This window comes from Exophiala bonariae (genome assembly GCF_035927105.1).
Source record: "Exophiala bonariae strain CCFEE 5792 chromosome Unknown scaffold_19, whole genome shotgun sequence".
NCBI classification, from domain to species: Eukaryota; Fungi; Ascomycota; class Eurotiomycetes; order Chaetothyriales; family Herpotrichiellaceae; genus Exophiala; species Exophiala bonariae.
In genome coordinates, this window is record NW_027042494.1 from 459862 (window position 1) to 477251 (window position 17390).

At 49.5% G+C, this 17390-nt stretch overlaps 9 protein-coding genes across 9 annotated transcripts; 6 read left to right on the plus strand and 3 right to left on the minus strand.

Annotated features, from left to right (window-relative positions):
* Nucleotides 1-92: 92 nt before the first annotated feature.
* On the plus strand, nt 93-1568 carry LTR84_004393 (uncharacterized protein; the record flags this gene model as incomplete). The annotated part of the gene is given in 3 exon segments (XM_064847970.1): nt 93-527; nt 541-701; nt 752-1568. 3 exon segments carry the CDS (start codon nt 93-95, stop codon nt 1566-1568), a joined length of 1413 nt encoding a protein of 470 aa, XP_064704509.1.
* Nucleotides 1569-1775: 207 nt separating this feature from the next.
* On the minus strand, nt 1776-2630 carry LTR84_004394 (uncharacterized protein; the record flags this gene model as incomplete). The annotated part of the gene is made up of 1 exon (XM_064847971.1): nt 1776-2630. One exon carries the CDS (start codon nt 2628-2630, stop codon nt 1776-1778), a length of 855 nt encoding a protein of 284 aa, XP_064704510.1.
* Nucleotides 2631-3601: 971 nt separating this feature from the next.
* Nucleotides 3602-5308, plus strand: LTR84_004395 (uncharacterized protein; the record flags this gene model as incomplete). The annotated part of the gene is made up of 1 exon (XM_064847972.1): nt 3602-5308. One exon carries the CDS (start codon nt 3602-3604, stop codon nt 5306-5308), a length of 1707 nt encoding a protein of 568 aa, XP_064704511.1.
* A 1144-nt stretch (nt 5309-6452) lies between these two features.
* On the plus strand, nt 6453-8045 carry LTR84_004396 (uncharacterized protein; the record flags this gene model as incomplete). The annotated part of the gene is made up of 1 exon (XM_064847973.1): nt 6453-8045. The coding sequence occupies one exon, from the start codon at nt 6453-6455 to the stop codon at nt 8043-8045; it is 1593 nt and encodes a 530-aa protein (XP_064704512.1).
* A 694-nt stretch (nt 8046-8739) lies between these two features.
* On the plus strand, nt 8740-9531 carry LTR84_004397 (uncharacterized protein; the record flags this gene model as incomplete). The annotated part of the gene is made up of 1 exon (XM_064847974.1): nt 8740-9531. The coding sequence occupies one exon, from the start codon at nt 8740-8742 to the stop codon at nt 9529-9531; it is 792 nt and encodes a 263-aa protein (XP_064704513.1).
* A 432-nt stretch (nt 9532-9963) lies between these two features.
* LTR84_004398 (uncharacterized protein) lies at nt 9964-11028 on the plus strand (the record flags this gene model as incomplete). The annotated part of the gene is made up of 2 exons (XM_064847975.1): nt 9964-10485; nt 10822-11028. The coding sequence occupies 2 exons, from the start codon at nt 9964-9966 to the stop codon at nt 11026-11028; spliced, it is 729 nt and encodes a 242-aa protein (XP_064704514.1).
* A 67-nt stretch (nt 11029-11095) lies between these two features.
* On the minus strand, nt 11096-11995 carry LTR84_004399 (uncharacterized protein; the record flags this gene model as incomplete). Its single annotated transcript, XM_064847976.1, has 1 exon — nt 11096-11995. One exon carries the CDS (start codon nt 11993-11995, stop codon nt 11096-11098), a length of 900 nt encoding a protein of 299 aa, XP_064704515.1.
* Nucleotides 11996-12727: 732 nt separating this feature from the next.
* Nucleotides 12728-14174, plus strand: SPM1 (Subtilisin-like proteinase Spm1; the record flags this gene model as incomplete). Its single annotated transcript, XM_064847977.1, has 5 exons — nt 12728-12840; nt 12894-13026; nt 13080-13146; nt 13195-13509; nt 13561-14174. The coding sequence occupies 5 exons, from the start codon at nt 12728-12730 to the stop codon at nt 14172-14174; spliced, it is 1242 nt and encodes a 413-aa protein (XP_064704516.1).
* A 451-nt stretch (nt 14175-14625) lies between these two features.
* HAS1 (ATP-dependent RNA helicase) lies at nt 14626-16606 on the minus strand (the record flags this gene model as incomplete). Its single annotated transcript, XM_064847978.1, has 2 exons — nt 14626-14901; nt 14990-16606. 2 exons carry the CDS (start codon nt 16604-16606, stop codon nt 14626-14628), a joined length of 1893 nt encoding a protein of 630 aa, XP_064704517.1.
* Between the last annotated feature and the right edge of the window lie 784 nt (nt 16607-17390).

Sequence of the window (17390 nt, forward strand, 5' to 3'; positions counted from 1 at the left end):
CCACCACATTTGGATTCCAACCGTGTCCAATTTTAGGTCCGAGGTTCCCAGTGCCCAGTGGACTATCCTCAGATGCCATCATACGAGAAGGCATGGAGAATACCACCAAGATATTCGACGATCTTGTTGCCACTGGTGGCAGCGACGAACATGGTCCGATTTCATCCAATACTACTACTTTCAGTATTGGCCTGTTCTCGCCAACCGACGGTTTGAACACGTCGAAGCCATTATTCTATGAATACCATTACAAGGCCCCTTCGTTGGCAATAAACCCCGGCAGTGAAACAAACGTGGGAGCATTAAACATCTATCGCATCGGGTCTCTAACACAGGTCTTCACTACCTGGTTGACACTGGTTGAGGCAGGTGAGGCTTCATGGGCGGCACCAGTGACCAAATACATACCCGAATTGGCGCAAGCTGTGGCTTCCAATCACGATCAGACTGCGGTGACCCAAGTGGCCTGGGAAGACGTGACGCTTGGTGACTTGGCGGCGCACCTGGCTTGCATTTCAACTTCTGGCGTACGCTCTGGAGTCTATGCAAGGCAGAACATTTGAAGAGATGTTCCAAAACCTTGCAACACAGGTGGGTATGTCTAACAGCAGTCTTACGGCGCCCAGTGATATCACGAATGCAATCATTCCCTCAGATGTGGACATCAGTGGTTGGTCCACTGATTATGGAGATGAATCACCGTAAGTCAGTTTCATCAAATGCCGACAATGGCGGTCTAACGATCTCCAAGGTCAATTGGAATGTATTCTTCGATCCACGATCTTTCCCTAGCGGGGATTGCCATTCTGAACTCAACTTTACTACCATCTGCAGTCACACGCCGTTGGCTGAAACCTGTATCTCACACCTCTAATCTTCGAAATGCAATTGGCAGGCCATGGATCATTTTCAGCGCGACTCCTGGAAGTCCAATTGACCCGAGAATTGAAGTTTTCACAAACTATGGCTTCATAGGGCAATACAGCTCGTATATTGGCCTAACGACAGACCACAACGTTGGCTTCGTGATTCTGGCGGCAGACTCGATAAAAGCACCAGATCTTAATGCCCACGCTGACTTCATTGGCGAAGTAATGATACCGGCGCTCGAGAAAGCCGCAATCGTACAGGCTGGCAAAAACTACGCGGGCAGTTATTCGTTTTCAAGCTCAGATGCCTCTCAGAACGCAACCATGGTGATCGCGAAGCCTGATGGCATGGCAGGTCTGTCTCTCGCAAATCTGACTCGTGGAAATGAAGATCTACGTGCATCACTGGCCAGGAGTCTAGGTGTTGATCCATCGACATTCAGCATCCGCCTCTACCCTACCAACTCAAAACCAAGAATGAGCGGCGGACGCACGCAAATGGCTTTCCGAGCAGTGTTCCAAGATGAAGATGCACTAGTGGATGGCGGTACTCCCACATGTATAACTTGGGAGGCGGTGGACGGTGTCAACTACGATGGCAAAGCGCGAGATCTGCTCATCTTCACTCTGAATGAAGATGGGGCGGCGGAGAGTGTTTCGCTGCCAGGCTGGAGACTTGAGCTTCTCAGGCAGAAATAGCAGTAATGCGAGCGTTTGACGCAATAGCAGGGTGTGCGGTTCAATTTCAAGAGTGAAACATCTTAGCAGGCTGAGGTCAACAAACATTATTGGCTACTCAATTCTATAGTTTGCACAGGCTACACCACATGTGGTAGATGTGGAGATTGACAACCGTTCGATATCAGTCGTTGAGGACAGCACAAAGATTGTTCGCAGAATTACAGCCTAAAACCCCTTGTTGAAGCCATCGATCGTGACCAAGAGCAAATCCTTCTCGATGATCTCATCCTTCTTGGCTTCGAGCTCTGCGATATCCCATTCCGCCCAAACAAAACGGCCACTGAGAAATGCTGCATCGTCGGTTGCGGCCCAAGCGAAGAACTGACCAGACAGGGCACCGTCCGTCATACCGTCTTCAAGATCGGGAGCGCCAGACTTAGTGTATCCATCGGTATCGACTTTACCAGGATGGATGTTGATGAATCGGACCTCGGGGTGCTCGAATCGCAGATGTTCGAAAATGCGGGCTGATCCCAACTTGCTGCTGGTGTAGCCAGACCATCCAGGGAGAGGTATGCGGAAGTGTGCTGCCATTGTCGAACAATTGAGGACAATTCCTGGTGCGCCAGGACCCTTGGCTTGAAGATATTTCTGGGTAACTGTCGCTGTGCCCAGGATATTTGTCGCAAATCCTGCCCACCAACTCTTCAGATCCTGCTTGATGAATGGACCGTCATCTGGGAAGACGCCAGCATTGTTGATGAGGACATCAGGAACGCCAAAGTCCTTGAAGACAGCGGTTACAGCGTCCTCGTCAATTATGTCGACGGCATAGGACAGGAACTTGGTGGCCGAATATTGGGCAGCGAACTTTTCTTTGGCGGCCTCAACGCGCTTCACATCGCGACCAAGGAGACCGATTTTGGTCGCTCCAGCAGCCGCAATGGCATGCGTAATGAATTCTCCAACCCCTCGACTCGCTCCGGTAATCAAGACGGATTTCCCTTTCAGAGGCTGCGAGGCGAGTCTGGAGGTGAGAGTGTCATATGGCTTCAAATGATTTGTGACAAAGTCTGCCATGGTAGCCTTTGAGATTTTGCTTTTGCTAGGTTTATTGTAAAGAGAATTGGTCTTCTAGGTTACGGTTGCTGAGTTGCTGGGGAAAGCAATTCGACGATTCCATCCGTTGCGCAAGCTTAAGTATCAACCCGGACGCTCTCACATGGCTTGACTACCCACTTCGCTGAAGTTCTGTCGTTTGTCATCCCTCTGGAACGAGACTTCAGGCATCTGCTTTACAAAGCACCATGCCTCAGTAATCAGATCTGCCATGCAGGTAGCATGGGATTGCGAAGTCGCCAGAGTGGGCTTTACACGAAGCTGTGGACTTTGATAGTGACGCACATGCGGTGTTGTTGCATTTGGGGAGGCATATTAAGGAAAGCGGAAGCTATTAAGATCCAGGCCGACTTACAAAGGGGTCTAGCTTACATGATTCAAACTCTGACCGTTACTTGGAGGCGCACTGTGGCTTTGGATCGGGAACATCGACTGGTGATGATGCAGATGAGAGGTTTTTGAGCACCTCCAGATGGGACAGGACGTCCCGACTAATGCATCTGCCTGCCAAGAAATGTATTACCAGATGAAGGCATTAGTCCTATTCCCGTTTGCTTATTGGTAGATAGTGAGAGCCTGGCTGATCTCGAGTTTTCTCGCGGACCCTTTGAGAGCTGACTAATTGAACTAGTGCACTATCCCGATCCCGAGATACGATCTCAGCTACTCCTCCATCTGCGGACTCGAAGAGGCGGCATCGATCAGAATCTGCTTCATCTTCGGATTCTCCCGACTTTTTCCCGCGCACGTTGCTAAACAAAGACATGTAGCGACTATGAGGACAATAACGATAATGACCAGTGCTAAGGCACATTAAATTGGTCGAATCTTCGATGTTAACAACTTCTGAACTTGTGAGGCAAATGAGAAGTCTTATAAGTATCAAGCTTCTACCAACTTCCCGTACCAAAGACAAGAATGCTTGCGATAAAATGGCGGACCAACAAGGCGAGGATCAATCAACATCTCCCAATTACATGTTCGTCACATCCACATCTGAGGGGAAGACGAAGAACAATTCGCTTCGAAGATCTCATGTCATGCACAGCCAGATCAAGACCAGGACCCAGCCGAACAAATCTTATTCCCTCTCACCACCACAAGTATTGCCATCGCTGCTTGCAGGAAAGCGAAGCTTTCGCCTAGCTCGTCGTGAACCACAAGCGCAGTCTAATCTAAGAAGCCCTCCACCACCACCACTTCTAGCACCTGCACAACGCCCAATAAGGGCATCAATGGGTGTCGTCAACCCAAGTGCAACCAATCAAGTCGACCTAAGCGATCCACCACAGAGATCATCAACCAAAGTGGAGGATCTCAGCGCGGATGAGAAACAAACATTGCTTCGACTGTCCACGTCTCCACTGCTCCTGTTCGGAAATTCGCGCCTTGATTCTCTAGGCGTGCTTCCAATGAAACTTACACCCTGGGACGAGGTTCTGGTTGATCGGTTCTGCCACTACGAGAAGTGGCCCTGGTGTCCAGTCAGTGGACAGACCCTATGGTCGCCATTTGCGCTCTCTGACGAATTGGCGTTCTCTGCCACCATGTATTCATGGAGTGTAGGAATAGGTAGTCGACTTATGGGGAAGAGTGCCTCTGCTTGGCTTGAGAGTAATCCAGACATTATGCAACACCGGCTCTCAACGATATCTCTCGTCAATGCCAGGATTTCAGATCCGGAAGAGGCGGTAAAAGACCAGACCATCGCTGCTGTCACGGTGGTTGCACATCTAGAGTTGCTGTACGGTACCAGAGAGGCAGCAAGCCAACACATGAACGGGTTGAAAGCACTGGTTGAGATGCGAGGCGGCTTCAAAACTTTTGTAACACCCCTGCAGTTGCTGCTGCAGAGGTTGCTCAGTTGGGTAGACATTGTGTATTCCCAATTGTTTGAGGTGCCACCCATGTTCCCACCAGCAGAGATCTGGGACATAACCTGGTATTCCCGGGATCAGATGACCCTTCCAGGGTCACCACTTGGTCTGTTGCCCAGAGGCCTAGTGTCAGCCAACATCCCTCACGATGAGGTGCTTGAAGCGCTTCAAGATGTCCGTGAACTGTGTGAGGCTCAAAAGGCCAGACCCATGTCAGGGCTGCAGGACCACGAAAGAATGCTGAGATGTGATATGTTTCTCAAGATCGAGAGCAGGCTCAACATCGTCGTCAAGCTAATCAGCCGCACAGCTACCGATTGCAGCTCACCACGCGACAGAACGGGCCTCGTTTGGAAAGCCACCGCGCTTAGTGCGTTGGTTTTTGTCCACCACTTCTTACGCGGCAATCCCCTCCGACATCGCCAGTATGGTGTACTTGTCCCTATGCTGCAAGAAACACTTCTTGAGATGACCCCGGACTTCCAAGAACTTGCATTCGCACGTCCACTGCTTTTCTGGATTCTTAGTGTGGCTTGTGTGACTAGCAATGGATTGTCATGTCATGATTGGCTTGTCGAGAAGCTGTCAATGACCTGTAGCTCATACTTGATGGATTGGCGAGATCTAAGGTTGCTGCTCATCGGCTTCCTCTGGACCGGAAGCGACGATGATGATAAGTATGCAAGCATCTGGAGAATGTTGGACCACTACCAGGGTAACCTGCAGTCACAAGCAGAAAACATCACTACAAGCATCGCCTAGTCAGACTATTTCGAGAAGAGAAATTGTACTATCGCTGTGGCTGGGACTTTTTCGTTTTCCGATAATCCGATCCATACGGGCCAACTGTTAAGTTGTGGTCTGGAAAATTCGCAGCGAACCTGTTCCTGCGTGGTCTGTAACGACTAAGACGAAAACATCAGGGTTTCTCGTCGTATCAGTAGACGAAGGAAAAAAGCCTATCCAAGCATTCAACATGTCAAGCTCGCATTGTTCGTTTGCCTAATCACAGAATGACCCATTCCAAGCATATCATGGTGAGTTTTCGACCCACGAGAACGGAAGTTCGTCCGTTGAGTATTTCCTTATCTCGGCATGATGGTTCACCCGGTGCGCCGCATATGATGGAAGGAAGAATGATGGCAAGCGGCAACCTCATCTGTGCAAACTTTGCGGAGTAATGCGGCTGCCTGATCTTCTGTGACCCGAGGCACCAACCTCCTGTGAGCCACCATCAAGATTCTCTCGATCGAGGTCTAAATACGAACCGGAGTTAGCCCTGGATCACAATCGTGGGATTCGCTCAACCGAACCAAAAGCGACGCGGGAGAAGGAAGAAGCTTTACCAAGGTCGGCAAATAAACGGTCTTGGCATCCCCGCAATCCTGCAGCCTTGCGTTAGTGGAGGATGTTTGTGAAGAAGCCCACCATGCTGCCCGAGGTTCATGGCTATACGGCCACAGATGCGGTAATGCGCGACCATGACTCCGGCCCATGAGATCTAGATTTGTCATCGAGTTGAATACCACGAGTAGAATTCACAGCCTACACCAGTCCTTCAGGAGTAAGTCTTGCGAGATCAAATGGCCGAAGCATCGATCATCACTTTGAAAGGCTGGGTTCAGGTTCTCAACAACCAACTTGGACAATGATATCGTCTTGGTACTTGGATTTGGGGCATACAGGGGATATTAGCGAGATTCACTCCGCAGACTGATCTGCGATCGTATGATACATGCGGCATCGAACTTGCCGGTCCCTGTCGAGCTGTGTCGAAAGACTCTAACGAGGCTCGGCTATACAGCAGGTACGGCTATACAAGAACCACACTATTAAGCAACTGCTTGATTGCTTCAACAGAGATCGTTCTGTTTCTCTCAGTGCCTTGAACGAGATCATTTTCAACATGAAGGTCAGCACTCCACTAGGTTTGGTGGCTGCCCACGGACCCCTCACATTGGCATTAGCTGTATCGCCACGAACACCAAAATGCGCGGACTTGAAATTGCCACCCCAGTTGGACTCATCTTTCGAAGTGCTCTCAGTGAATAGTGTCGAAGTGTATAACTATTCTCAACCATATGTGCTTGGCAGTCTCGGATATCCAGTGTCAGGACTGAATGTCTGTAACATCACCGTTGCGATCACCCACACAAATGACGACGATTACAATATCCTCCGAGTTTGGCTCCCACTCGACAAATGGAATGGTCGTTTCCAGGTAACTGGGGGCGGAGGATTATCAACAGGATATCTGGACGTGGGGAATGCACCTGCGGCTTCTCAAGGCTATGCCACTGCCAATTCTGAGGGTGGCCTGACCCTGAACCAGACCATCGACTCGCAGTCGGGAAGCTGGTTCTTGCGAAGCAATGGCAGCGTGAATAATGGGTTGGTGGAGAATTATTCGTTTCGGGCGACCCACGACGCGGCTGTTGTTGGAAAAGCACTGACTGAACAATTCTATGGCGCTTGTCCCGAATTTTCATACTATACTGGTTGCTCTCAAGGTGGAAAACAAGGCTTTTGGGCGGCCGCACACAACCCGGATGACTTCGATGGGATATTGGCAGCTTCACCTGCATTGGTCGACGGCTCAGCAATTCCGATGCTGGTGTGGCCAACAGTGGTGATGGAAGAGACCGCCGTGCCTGCGCAGTGTGTCTTTAACCAATACTTAGCAGCAATCATCGAAGCATGCGATGTGTTGGACGGAGCGCGCGACGGGTTGATATCGGACCCAGAAAACTGCCACTTCGATACCACAAGTCTCGTTGGCTCCGTGTTTAATTGCTCTGGGGAGGACGTGACCATCACATCGGCCCATGCAGAAGTGGTCTCTAAGATCCTTCAAAGTCCGAAACTACCTTCAGGAGAACAAGTCTGGTGGATGATTTCTCCAGGGACCGAGTTTTGGGGACTTGCAAATACGACGCTTCAGGATGGTAAATTTGTCCCAGTACCATTCACTCCGGGTATTGCCTTCCTCAGGTACTTGATCTATCATGATCCAACCTACGACGTCCTGAACATGACATATGCCGATTTTGACGAAGCTGTGGCCTTGGCTGGTAACTACAACGAGACGTTCCTTCCATATCCATTCGATTATTCCGCCTTTCGAGATCGAGGTGGAAAGTTGCTTTCCTGGCACGGTCTTGCGGATCAGTTCATCCCTCACCAGGGTACACTTCATTTCTACGACGTTATTGAGAGCAATACACGTTCAGCCAATGGAAGTATTGATGACTTTCTTCGTCTCTTCTTGGCACCTGGTGCAGGGCACTGTTACCTTGGCGGTTACGGTCCTGCGCCAGTGGATCCGCTAAGTGCGTTGGTGGACTGGGTCGAAGCAGGAGTCGCACCAGATACTCTTTTGGCAGCGCTGACCAAATTGGACAGCACAACAATTACGCGAGATCTTTGCCCATGGCCAATGATGCCTATTTACCACGGGCAAGGTGATGTATCGGCGGAAAGTAGTTTCTCTTGCAAATAGTTTCGAGTCGGCAAATCTGATCATGAGATGTATCTGAATTGAATAATGTCATTGGATCCAGTTTCTGCGAAGCATATTGGACATCTTTTCAATGTCGTCTGCAACCGGGACTCGGTAAAGTTCCTCCCTGCACAAGGAGCACCGAGGCAACATCCAGAGATTACCTCCAGGGGCTTCGTGTCTTTAACCTCGAATACCATGTACACTCAAGGTGCACTAGCCAGTAGCAACATACTGTTCCACTCAAAAGTCATTTTTCGGTTATTTAACACTGTCCGCACCGTGCCGCAGGGAATTGATCGAATATGGTCCACTGATATTACAATGGTGCTAGCAAGATGACGAATGATGAGAGTGATAACCTGCCACGTATGTGACAGCAAGATCATCCAGTAGATAACCAGTACTTGTGGAGTGGTAACATGAGATGGATTTGTCCACGCTTTGCGATACCTCACTTGGAAGTTAAGAGCAAGTCAGGTTCGTCTCCTTGTTGGTAGCCTCTGGGATACTGTTTGCCACACACTCTTGAGGCTGCGCCTTCCCCGCAATCAATACGAGTTTCGTCCTACCTCAAGCCAGCAGCTTGAGCAAAAGGAAGTCAGGATGGTAATCTTCAGAAGCTTCCTTATTGAGCCGTTGCTTTAGTATCCACTCCAGAAGTGCCTGATTCTTATCCAAAGTATTGAATAATATGGTTTCAAGCGAGTTTGGAATTCCGAAGATTGTATTGAATCCGCGACGGTTCGAAGGTCAGGTCGCCGTCATTACTGGATCTGCACAAGGCATTGGGCAGGTGGTAGCTACGCTCTTTGCCGAACAAGGCGCACGTGTGGTTCTTTTAGACATCAACATCGAGAAGCTTGAAGAGGTGAAAAGGACGTTAGTGGGGAGGGGGCTCGAGGCATTGTTTGAAGTCTGCGACCTGACCGATGAGGACCAAGTACATCGCACCGTCGATGCCATTGTGAAATTGAACGGCAGGATCGACATCTTCGCCCATGTAGCCGGGATATACCCAGCAAAACCGTTGCTAGAAACCACAACACTGGAGTATCGAAAGATCTTTCAAGTCAACATGGACAGTTGCTTTTTCCTCACCCAAGCGGTCCTGCCATATATGCAAAAAAGGGGATATGGGCGTATTATCAATACTGCGAGTACGACCATTGTGAAGCCGGAACCAGGTCTGTCAGTATATGTTGCATCGAAAAGTGCCGTGGCAGGGTTTACGAAAGCGACGGCAACGGAAGCAGGACCGGGCGTCACGGCGAATTGCGTGTCACCAACATTGACTGTGACAGAAACGACGCTGGGTTTCGAACACACCAGTGCAGCATTTGAACCATACGTGAATCTGCAATGTGTGAAGAGAAGTTGTCTGCCTCAGGACGTGGCTCATGCCATCATGTACCTCGCCAGCCCTGAAGCAGAGTTCATCACAGGTCAAGTGTTTGGAATCGGGGGCGGGTCATTTTTCGCCTGAATTGACATGATTGAGGTGGTGGCCATCGATTGTGAAGGCGGGAATCGAAAGCCATTTACTTCAAAGGCAAGATGGAAAGTCTCAGATTTTTGGCGACGTTAGGTCCTTGATCATCCAATTGTGGTTCACAAGAACGATACCAGTCATTTTGAAGCTGGAGAGCAATTTCCATGGCGTAGTCTGTTTCTCTCCACGAACCTGTGCTGGAATTGTGATAAAGTAATCATGAGAGATTGATATGTAATAAACATTGCGGGAAATTCCATCCACTGTCAAAGTCACCAAGTTCTCCGGCCGAGGTTAGGTGGGGTGATTCTCCAGAAGGTTCGATGGCTGCCAACTCAACCTCATCTTCAACACAATCATCGACTCGTACAGAATTAGCCAAAGTAATTTGAGCAACGATACTAATTCACGGCGATTTTTGCGAATATGGCAGACGCAGAGGTGAAACCCCAGCGTAAAGATCTACCGGTCGAACAGGCACGCGCAGAACTATCACGTCATTTCTCGGAATATCGAGGCTCCGAATACGCGGAAGGATGGGCCAAGCTTTGGTCTCAAGGTGACTTCCTGCCCTGGGACAGGTTCGCTCCATCACCTGCTTTGGCGGATACTCTGGTAAACCACGTCGAGTTGGTAGGGCATGCGCTGGTGGAAGAAAATGGCGAGAAACGGCGAAAGAGGGCGTTAGTGCCGGGCTGCGGGAGGGGCGTGGACGTGTTGCTGCTCGAGAGCTTTGGCTATGATGTGGTGGGATTGGAATATGCCGAGGGCGCTTTCAAAGCGGCTCAGGAGTATGCCGCTGAGCATGCGAAAGAGTATCCCGTTCACGATGAAAAGGTGGGAAAGGGGAGTCGAAAATTTGTGAGAGGTGATTTCTACAAGGACGAGTGGCTTGTCGACGCGGGTCTTGAGAAGGACACCAAGTTCGATCTGATTTACGATTACACTGTGAGTCCAGGTCTTTGGAATCCTGAGTGAATCGAGATGTTCTCCGTGTCAACTTGCTTATCCGACATGCAAACATAGTTCTTTTGTGCAATGCAGATCTCAATGCGCCCAGCTTGGTCGAAGAGGATGACCGAACTTCTCCGCCCATCTCCTCTGGCTAACTTGATATGCCTGGAATTTCCAACACAGAAGCCCGGGATATCTGGTGGCCCTCCGTGGTCTTCTCCACCTAGCGCATATGTAAGTCGACGTCTTCCATGCGTTGGGTCGACCAGATCCTTAGCCTTGTCATCATGTCCATTGTTTGGACTCAAATCTTGGCATTTTTGCTAACAGAATCTCCTTCAGATGGAGCATTTGAGCCACCCTGGAGTTGAGATCAAATACAACGATGCAGGAAGTGTCATGATGAACCCTTTTGCACCGGACAGCCCCAATGCTCTGGAAAGGGTTGGCCACTGGCACCCTGCAGATACCCACAAGGTTGGTAAGGATGCCGATGGGAATGTCGAGGATTATATTGCCGTTTGGAGACATCACTGATGTATCGAGTTCGGAAGCTCAAAGGTGTTCAGCTCGAGAATTCGAAGAAAAATGGTCTCACATCGAGTTATTCAATCTTGGTCAGTGCATTGTAATGCTCGCCTAGACCGAAACTGTGTCGATAGTAGGCCAACCAGATGATATTTTTGTTGTCACCCGATGCAGAATTGATTTTCTCAACTCGACCATCGGCTTGAAGAACATTGATATCGACGTTGTAAGATCGTGCGATAGCTTGTAGCTCTAATTGACCTCCCCATTCTGCTGTATCCCGGATCTTGTCGACATATGCATCTAAGGGCTCCTCTAAAAATGGGACAAAATCATCTGGGTGTGTTGACATAAAGGCGGCGGCAGAAGATCTCACTCTCTGGTAAGGTTCTTGACTTTGATCACCTTTGGTAATCTCCTCTGAAGGCATGCTGTGTGCACATGCAGAGAACAAGCAGTGTCCATCGGGTCGAATCGGAGTTTCTCGTAGATTCAGGGATTCCATCTGCTTCTTCATGGCCGACATCTCCTGCTCTCGCCTGTCGGGCTGGTTCTTCGCTTCTAACTCTGCCGCATGAGCTGCCGCCTCCTGCTCGGCAGCCCTTCGTGCAAGTCTTTCCTTTTGGCGATTTGGTTTCTTAGCACGAGGCTGGAATCCTGATCCGGCCTCGGAAGGTGTCTCGGAATTTGTGGCAGAGGCCGACACCTGCTCTGACAAAGCATTGGCAACATCACCAGGGCCAACGACATCATCGGCTATGGCGAGATCTTCGACTGCACTCGGGAGGTCATCGGGATCTTGAGGTTGTAGTTCTTGAATTTCCGCTGCATGTTTCTCACCTAGTTCTCTCTCCAATCTTTCACAGTCGTCATTGACCCCCTTTCTTGTCTTCTTGGTTGCAGACTTCTTTTTCTGAGCGATCTTGGACGCGAGGTCACGTTTCTCCTTGCTGTGCCTCGCAAGCAACTCGTCCATTGCGTTTGATAGAAACGACTGTCGCGGCTTTGAGATGTGATGAAGGAAAAGGTGGAAGAACCGCGAAAAGTTGATGCGATCACGTGTACAGATATCTCGAATTCGGATTAATGAAATTCCGTTCAAGACCCGTGGCACGTGCTTTTCAAGTTGTGGTTCGGCTTATTATTATTATTATTACTAGGGTCTTGGATTGCCCCTCCAAAGTGTCGCCCGCCCGCCTCCTCCCCCGTTGCGCGCGGCTGGAATGGTGAACACTGAACAGCAACTCGGACTGCGACTGCCACTTTCTGGCCCCTCGCTGCAAGCGCCCGACAATCTCGAGGGTGAACTTGAGGTTGGCAGCCTTCAAACTTCAACTCAATAAGAACAGCAAAGCACAGGCTACTCGCCTCCTCCGTCGCATCTCTATTCATCTACTCCTTTTGATTATTCATTCTTCTTGCATCATATCCATTCAACGTCGTACCAATCAGCTAGTTCTTACGCGCAGAACTCGTTACTACATACCACTGGTTCCCCACCTCCAAGCCCATATTGATTTCGCTGGCCGCAGCCCTGTCAGCACCAGCCCAACTCTATATCTCAGCCGCACTACCCTTTTTCTGCCTGTCATATCCCTCAGCTTGTCTCGCCTTCCCTTTATAAGCCTGGAGAATCATCCTTCGACTCATCCTTCCCTATCCTGTTGCGCCATTTTGCAAAAGTACAAGAACAAAACAATCCGCAATCATGGGCGATCTATCTGGCCGCAAGGTCTTCAAGGTCTTCAACCAGGACTTCGTTGTTGACGATAGGTATACTGTCACAAAGGAGCTTGGACAGGGTGCATATGGTATTGTCTGGTATGACCTGCATCACGTTGGTCCTCCATAAGCAGTAACTGATCTGGATTAAGCGCCGCCACAAATGCTCAAACTGGTGAAGGGGTAGCCATCAAGAAAGTCACGAATGTTTTTAGCAAAAAGATCCTCGCAAAGAGAGCTTTGCGTGAGATCAAGCTTCTCCAGCATTTCCGAGGTCACAGAAATGTATGTGTTCTCGTATCCTCTTCCCAGGAGTGATAAAAGACTAAACCATGCAGATCGCTTGTCTCTATGACATGGACATTCCCCGCCCGGACAATTTCAACGAAACATATCTATACGAGGGTATTTCTTCCCCGGATTTGACCCCGGATGTTCATTGACTTCAAACAGAATTGATGGAATGTGATCTTGCTGCTATCATTCGATCGGGACAGCCTTTGACCGATGCCCATTTTCAATCCTTCATCTATCAGATTCTCTGTGGTCTCAAATACATTCACTCTGCAAATGTCTTGCACAGAGATTTGAAGCCCGGAAATCTGTTGGTCAATGCTGATTGCGAACTGAAGATTTGCGATTTTGGCTTGGCCAGAGGTTTCTCACAGGATCCAGAGGAAAACGCCGGGTATATGACAGAATATGTCGCTACCCGATGGTACCGTGCTCCTGAGATCATGTTGAGCTTTCAAAGCTATACCAAAGCCAGTATGTATGCAAGGTATTGTCGCTCTAATCGCCACTAACCATGTTTAATAGTCGATGTCTGGTCCGTTGGCTGTATTCTTGCAGAATTGCTTGGTGGAAGACCCTTTTTCAAGGGTCGAGATTATGTTGACCAACTCAACCAAATTCTGCATTATTTGGGAACCCCCAACGAGGAGACTCTATCTCGAATTGGATCTCCACGTGCTCAGGAATATGTTCGGAATTTGCCGTTCATGCCGAAAATCTCATTCCAGAGACTCTTCCCTCAGGCCAATCCGGACGCTCTGGATCTTTTGGACCGAATGCTGGCATTTGATCCATCATCCCGTATCAATGTCGAAGATGCTCTGGAGCACAGATATCTTCACATCTGGCATGATGCATCCGATGAACCAGCATGTCCCAAGACGTTCGACTTCGCTTTTGAAGTGGTTGATGATGTGCAGGAGATGAGAAAAATGATTCTGGATGAAGTGCTCCGGTTCCGTCACCATGTTCGCCATCAACCCTCTCAGACTCCAGCTACCAACATCAATGTACCAATTCCCGACAACCCGAATCAATGGAAGCAGGAAGATCCCCGACCGCAAGAGGCTAGTGCAGTCTATGGGAATGACCTTGAACATGAACTGCAGGCTGGTTCTGATTTGTTGAGACAACGATAGATTCGGTTCAAAGCAGACCTCGACCATTTCATACACGTGATATTTGAGACACTTGAATAATGTAGTGTTGGAGTTTCGATGACCAAAAATATTATCAGCTTTATTTGTTAATCTTCTTGCGACCAGTTTTTTTCTCGATCGGTGCGAGGATATCTTGGTCATCTTAGCGAACTAAGGTGTACCAAGAAAAACAATTGGGGTTTCTCAACATGAGAGCTCAACACCAATTCTGTAATGCCATTAGTGCGATCGTAATCCGATCCTTCAAGAATTGATTGGACGAGACTCAATTATGGAAGTGCCATGATATGTAGTATAGTCGACCGCTAACACGAGTTTTATGCACATACATGCAAAAGCTAAAAATCCACAGCTCAGCCTCGCCGTCGTTCGAGTCCAGCTGGCAAATCCATGGATGGTCCAAATCCATGGATGGTCCAGAGCCGACTCGTCACGACCAACTATTCCGCTTGCCACCACCACCACCACCGCTATAACCGTGCGCGCCGCGTCCACCGTGCTTCGGCTGGCTGCCGTAGCTGCGACGGCCCTGCTTCTTGTCGCGCGACTGCATGCTGGCGCCGAGCTGGATGTCGACGCGCGGCGGAGTCGCGAACCCGAAGCTCTTGGCCACTTTCACGAGGTCGAGCTTGTTCACGTCGAAGACCGACCGTAGGCTGTGGCTGGCGTAGGCTTGGAGATACGAGCGGTAGCCGTCTTTCGCGGACTGTGTCGTAGGGAGAAATGAATGTTAGTAGTTGGTTCGCTTTGGGGTAGAGATTAGAGAGGGGGAGGGCTGGGAGGACTTGACATACCTTGTTCAAATAGTAGTTCTGGGTGATGAGTTTCTCCAGCTGGCTTTGGATGTTGACGAGCTTTTTGGCGGGGAAGTCGAATTTGACGACCGGCACACGCGCCTCTTTCAGGTGGCTGAGGAATCCGACTTCATTGGGCTGCAGGAACATCAAGCTCCTGCCTTTCCCATTCGATCCTCTTGCCGTTCGACCCACGCGATGGATATAGTCTCGCGGATCATCGGGTGGGTCGAACTGTACGATCCAGTCGACCGAGGGGATATCGAGGCCTCTGGCCGCGACGTCAGTGCAAACGAGGGTGCCGTGCGTGGCGTTGCAGAATTCAAAGAACGTGTTCGTGCGTTTCTGCTGCTTGAGGTTGCCGTGCAGCTCGAGCACGGGCAGGTCAATGTAGTTGAGTAGTTCTGAGTGGTACTTGACGCAGTTGCAGCTCGACATGAAGACGATGACTTTTTTCTTCAGGTTGCGTTTCAGGAACGAGAACAGTAGCAGAAATCGTTTGTCGCTCTCGCAGATCACGTAGCCTTGTTCGAGTCCTTCGACGGTGCTGTGCTCCTTCTTGTGGTCTACGTTGATGTATAGTGGTCCTGGGCGGAGGGAGATTCGGGCGAGATCCTCGACTTTCGTGGTTTGTGTGGCCGAGAAAAGCATAGTTTGCCGGTCTTCTTTGGGAAGGATCTTGACAATTTGCCGCATCTCGTCCTCGAACCCGACTTCAAGGATTCGGTCTGCTTCGTCAATGACAAGGGCTTTGGTGTTTTTGTAAATGAACCCTTTGGTGTTTTGGAGGTGGTCGAGCAATCGTCCGGGAGTGGCGATGAGAAGATTGACACCTTTGGTCAATTTTTCGGCCTCTGCGCTTCGATTCGCTCCTCCAATGACTATGCCAAACGTCTGGCTGTGAAATTGCATAAGATCTCGTGCGACACCGAAGATTTGGAGTGCAAGTTCCCTGGTAGGCGAGACGACTACCACTCCTGTGCCATTGCGTGGCTTAAACCGAAGAGCAGAAAGCATTTCCACCGCTGGAATGAGAAATGCAAGGGTCTTTCCAGATCCTGTCTTGGCCGCACCTAGTACATCTCGGCCTGCCATTAAAGGAGGGATACCTCGCTGCTGGATCTCGGTCATCGTCTCGAATTTCATCTCCGCTATTGCCTTCATTGTCTTCTCTGAGAGGTTGAGTTCAGAAAACTTCTGCGGTCTCGCATCTGCGCCCGGTAATGATGGCTCTGCATCAGTGGGTAGACCATTTGTATTGATCTCTTTTGATCCATTTATTGTGTTTAGCGTGACCTCCAATTCAGGTCCTGCACCGTCGTCTTCATCCTCATCCTCGTCGGATTGGCGGTCTGCTGATTGAATAGGCTCGCCATTCGCAGCAGGTTGTTCGACGTCCAAATCTTCTTGTCCCTGGCCTAATTCTTCATCTTCGTCCTCGCTGCTGTGTGCCGTCTTCCTTCTCTTCTTGCTCTTCTCTCGTAGTTCTTTTGGGATTTTTGTTCGAGGCGCTTTCGTCTTTGTGGTGGCTTCTGTAACCTCGGGCTCAGTCTCTACAACTGCAGCTTTGAGTTGCTTTCTTTTCCGCTTGTGCGATTTTTCTGTAGCAGAATCCATTATGGAAAGTATCACAATGTTGTAGTTTGAAAGCAGTAGTCAGGCCTGAATCGTGAAGACGGGCGGGCAGAGAATTCAAGAATAGCGAGTGCAGCCCGAACTTTTTTTTCCGCGGGAGGATGGACTATCAGCACGTGGAGATAGCCCTAGCTCTGATCAGTTTCACTTTAGTGAGAACTACTGAGATAGCCAGGCTTGGCATCTATAAATGGCATCTAAGCCGAGTACAAATTAGACTCCAAGTATAATAAGTGGCCTCATCGCCCTCACAGCCTTGCCCAGAGCCCTATAACTTCACTACTTCGCCAGCACCGAAATCCCCTATATAATTTTTAATTCCCCAAATTCTATCACCAAATCAGCACCGCCTGATTGAAGCAGCTTTGTCCCATCTTCTCTGGCATGGAAGAAGGTCGATGGGTCAAACCTGGCTGACGGTAAAAAAATTCCGCAGAGATTTTAATCAAAATCTCGGTTCCCAATCCACTACTCGTCCAAGTCAATTGGCAGTTCTCGGATCAGGGCTAGGGTTTTCTAATCACAGGATCTAAGTTACTTCACCTCAGGCAGGTCTTAGGTGGGGTTAGTTTTTTTGCTCTTTAGGTATAATGATGCCTCGAATACTTTTGATTATGAGAGAATCTGGGCGTGAGGTAAAGGGGATTAATATCAACTAAGATCTATCCTTAACCACCTCTATTTGAAATCCCCTAAACAGGTGGCACAGCAGCTTTTGCTTGCGGTCTAAACATTCGAATCCAAGCCATTACAAGGTGCATTTCCG